Source organism: Oncorhynchus masou, unplaced genomic scaffold (genome assembly GCF_036934945.1).
Source record: "Oncorhynchus masou masou isolate Uvic2021 unplaced genomic scaffold, UVic_Omas_1.1 unplaced_scaffold_14703, whole genome shotgun sequence".
Classification (NCBI taxonomy): domain Eukaryota; kingdom Metazoa; phylum Chordata; class Actinopteri; order Salmoniformes; family Salmonidae; genus Oncorhynchus; species Oncorhynchus masou.
In genome coordinates this window covers 1-4762 of record NW_027004695.1, presented here as the reverse complement: position 1 = coordinate 4762, position 4762 = coordinate 1, and the positions used below count along the sequence as shown (strand labels likewise).

The following is a 4762-nucleotide window of genomic DNA, read 5'->3' as shown; positions in this document are numbered from 1 at the left end:
ATGGATGTTTAATATCAGGTCTGGTTTAGTGACTGTCTGGATGTTAAATATCAGGTCTGGTGTAGTGACTGTCTGATGGATGTTTAATATCAGGTCTGGTTTAGTGACTGTCTGGATGTTAAATATCAGGTCTGGTGTAGTGACTGTCTGATGGATGTTTAATATCAGGTCTGGTTTAGTGACTGTCTGGATGTTAAATATCAGGTCTGGTTTAGTGACTGTCTGATGGATGTTTAATATCAGGTCTGGTTTAGTGACTGTCTGATGTTTAATATCAGGTCTGGAGTAGTGACTGTCTGGATGTTTAATATCAGGTCTGGTGTAGTGACTGTCTGATGGATGTTTAATATCAGGTCTGGTGTAGTGACTGTCTGGATGTTTAATATCAGGTCTGGTATAGTGACTGTCTGATGGATGTTTAATATCAGGTCTGGAGTAGTGACTGTCTGGATGTTTAATATCAGGTCTGGTATAGTGACTGTCTGATGGATGTTTAATATCAGGTCTGGTGTAGTGACTGTCTGGATGTTTAATATCAGGTCTGGAGTAGTGACTGTCTGGATGTTTAATATCAGGTCTGGTATAGTGACTGTCTGATGGATGTTTAATATCAGGTCTGGTATAGTGACTGTCTGATGGATGTTTAATATCAGGTCTGGTGTCGTGACTGTCTGATGGATGTTTAATATCAGGTCTGGTATAGTGACTGTCTGGATGTTTAATATCAGGTCTGGTGTAGTGACTGTCTGATGTTTAATATCAGGTCTGGTGTCGTGACTGTCTGATGGATGTTTAATATCAGGTCTGGTGTAGTGACTGTCTGATGTTTAATATCAGGTCTGGTATAGTGACTGTCTGATGGATGTTTAATATCAGGTCTGGTATAGTGACTGTCTGATGGATGTTTAATATCAGGTCTGGTGTAGTGACTGTCTGGTTTAGTGACTGTCTGATGTTTAATATCAGGTCTGGTATAGTGACTGTCTGATGGATGTTTAATATCAGGTCTGGTATAGTGACTGTCTGGTTTAGTGACTGTCTGATGTTTAATATCAGGTCTGGTATAGTGACTGTCTGATGGATGTTTAATATCAGGTCTGGTATAGTGACTGTCTGGTTTAGTGACTGTCTGATGTTTAATATCAGGTCTGGTGTAGTGACTGTCTGATGTTTAATATCAGGTCTGGTATAGTGACTGTCTGATGGATGTTTAATATCAGGTCTGGTATAGTGACTGTCTGATGGATGTTTAATATCAGGTCTGGTATAGTGACTGTCTGATGGATGTTTAATATCAGGTCTGGTATAGTGACTGTCTGATGGATGTTTAATATCAGGTCTGGTATAGTGACTGTCTGATGGATGTTTAATATCAGGTCTGGTATAGTGACTGTCTGATGGATGTTTAATATCAGGTCTGGTGTCGTGACTGTCTGGTTTAGTGACTGTCTGATGTTTAATATCAGGTCTGGTGTAGTGACTGTCTGATGGATGTTTAATATCAGGTCTGGTTTAGTGACTGTCTGATGGATGTTTAATATCAGGTCTGGTATAGTGACTGTCTGATGTTTAATATCAGGTCTGGTATAGTGACTGTCTGATGGATGTTTAATATCAGGTCTGGTATAGTGACTGTCTGATGTTTAATATCAGGTCTGGTGTAGTGACTGTCTGATGGATGTTTAATATCAGGTCTGGTATAGTGACTGTCTGATGTTTAATATCAGGTCTGGTTTAGTGACTGTCTGATGGATGTTTAATATCAGGTCTGGTGTCGTGACTGTCTGGTGTAGTGACTGTCTGATGTTTAATATCAGGTCTGGTGTAGTGACTGTCTGATGTTTAATATCAGGTCTGGTGTAGTGACTGTCTGATGGATGTTTAATATCAGGTCTGGTGTAGTGACTGTCTGATGGATGTTTAATATCAGGTCTGGTATAGTGACTGTCTGGTGTAGTGACTGTCTGATGTTTAATATCAGGTCTGGTGTCGTGACTGTCTGGTGTAGTGACTGTCTGATGTTTAATATCAGGTCTGGTGTAGTGACTGTCTGATGTTTAATATCAGGTCTGGTATAGTGACTGTCTGGTGTAGTGACTGTCTGATGTTTAATATCAGGTCTGGTATAGTGACTGTCTGGTGTAGTGACTGTCTGATGTTTAATATCAGGTCTGGTGTCGTGACTGTCTGGTATAGTGACTGTCTGATGGATGTTTAATATCAGGTCTGGTGTCGTGACTGTCTGATGGATGTTTAATATCAGGTCTGGTATAGTGACTGTCTGGTGTAGTGACTGTCTGATGTTTAATATCAGGTCTGGTGTAGTGACTGTCTGATGGATGTTTAATATCAGGTCTGGTGTAGTGACTGTCTGATGTTTAATATCAGGTCTGGTTTAGTGACTGTCTGGATGTTTAATATCAGGTCTGGTGTAGTGACTGTCTGGATGTTTAATATCAGGTCTGGTGTAGTGACTGTCTGATGGATGTTTAATATCAGGTCTGGTGTAGTGACTGTCTGATGTTTAATATCAGGTCTGGTGTCGTGACTGATGCTGTTTTAGTAATGGACTTCTCACTCTTTCCCTCTCTCTGTAGCTGAAGGAGCAGGTGATGCTTCTGGAAGCCCAGTTGGAGAAACAGTCTGAGACGGAGGAGGAAATGGCACAGGTACACATCTACATTGGTTACGGCCCGGCAGGCGGCCTAACAGTTAGAGCTTGTCCAAATCCCTGAGCCGACCAGGTGGAAATGATGTGAACTTGAGCAAGGCATTTAATCCTAATTGCTCCAGCGTCACCGTTGATGAATGCAGACCATAACCCCACTCTCCGATGGTGTCGCTCAGGGTGTTGGGATATGCAACAAAAAACATTTTCCTGTGTGTGTGTGAGAAATATAGTAACAGTAATAATAAACATTAATAAAAATACAAGTGTTATACATCGGCTTAAAGATGAACTTAATCTTAAACTTAAACTTCTTGTTAATCCAGCCAATTTGTCACATTTCAAAAAGGCTTTACGGCGAAAGCACACCATGCGATTATCTGTGGACAGCGCCCCGCTTACAAAAGCATACAAACGTTTTCCAGCCAAGTAAAGGAGTCACGATAGTCAGAAAGAGCGATAAAATGAATCACTTACCTTTGAAGATCTTCATCTGGTTGCAGTCAAAAGAGTCCCAGCTACACAATAAATGTTCGTTTTGTTCAATAAAATCCCTCTTTATATGCCATAAACTCAGTTTTAAGCGTATTATTATTATTATTATTATTATTATTATTATTATTATTATATAGACCATAGATGGGTACACTAGTTATACACATCAACATTCATATAGTCTGAACATGACACCGGTCGGCTGAACATGACACCGGTCGGCTGAACATGACACCGGTCGGCTGAACATGACACCGGTCGGCTGAACATGACACCGGTCGGCTGAACATGACACCGGTCGGCTGACTAGGAAAAACATAATCCGATATGACAAGGCTGTTTTGTGTTTCGTCTCACTAAATCGCATGGCTGATAGTGAGTGACCATAGAATGTAATACATTACGGAGTCTGTCTGTTCTCCAGTTGAAGAAGCTGCTGTCAGAGTCTCAGAGCCAGCTGGAGTCGGCCCAGACGCAGGCCCAGACGCAGGCCCAGACGCAGGCCCAGACGCAGGCCCAGACGCAGGCCCAGACACACAGGGAGGAGCTGGCTACGGTAAGTGTGAGTGCACACCTGTTTCCTGTGGTCCTGACCGGAACATCAGCGGGTCGCCTGTTGAGGTCAACTTAGTGTGTGTATAAGTTTGGGTATCCCAGTTCTCTCCCTCTTGTCCCTAACCCCTGGAGCTTCCTGTTCCAGGTCAGAGGTCAGCTGAGTGAGGTGACGGAGCACGCTCAGAGCCAGAAGGCGGTCCCTGAGGCCGGGGCACAGAACGGACAATCGGAGCCTGAGGTCAGAATGCATTGGAGGTTATAGGTCATAGGGCATCCTTTTACTGCCGGTCTAATCTGCTGGAGGGTCCTGTGGTTGCTACCACAATAATATAGTCATCAGAACAGTCTAATTAGTAAGGTTTATGACATGGGTGAACATTACAGTCGATTCTGCTGCCGGCTTTCCGACCCACATCAACCAGTTAGCAAACGGTTACATTTTGTTCCAAATTGTAAAAAAATTATGTGACCAATACAAATGATTATGCATGTATACACAGAATGGGCTTTTTACATTTTTGTTAAGAGATTAATTGAAATGTGAAACAATAAATAGCAAGCCTATCGTCCACACAGCTAAAAGGCTATATTACTGAACAACTACTGTAATGAAGCAGCCAAAGAAAAGGACATTTATGGGAACCTACTGTTTGGGGAAAGAACTCGATGTTAGTGGTTTCATGTGACGGAGATAAAAGAGAACCCTGTTAAAAAACATGGAGGGGGAATCTAAAGATGCAACAACTAGGCTTGGTGGCAGGGTAGCCTAGTGGTTAGAGCGGTGGACTAGTAACCGGAAGGTTGCAAGTTCAAACCCCCGAGCTGACAAGGTACAAATCTGTCGTTCTGCCCCTGAACAGGCAGTTAACCCACTGTTCCTAGGCCGTCATTGAAAATAAGAATCTGTTCTTAACTGGCTTGCCTGGTTAAATAAAGGTGAAATATGACCCGGCTTTGAGTCGTTGATATGACTAGGCTGGTGCTTTTTTTGTCTTCTGGACAACGAAAGAAACTTAATTATGAAAACCAGTAGAAGAGGAGAAA

At 42.3% G+C, this 4762-nt stretch overlaps 1 protein-coding gene across 1 annotated transcript; it reads left to right on the top strand.

The window, feature by feature from the left end:
* Positions 1–2597: 2597 nt before the first annotated feature.
* LOC135530966 (ribosome-binding protein 1-like) lies at positions 2598–3956 on the top strand (the record flags this gene model as incomplete). Its single annotated transcript, XM_064959134.1, is given in 3 exon segments — positions 2598–2669; positions 3588–3719; positions 3864–3956. Coding segments are annotated over 3 exon segments (282 nt in total), but the record flags the coding sequence as incomplete, so codon positions are not given.
* Positions 3957–4762: the final 806 nt, after the last annotated feature.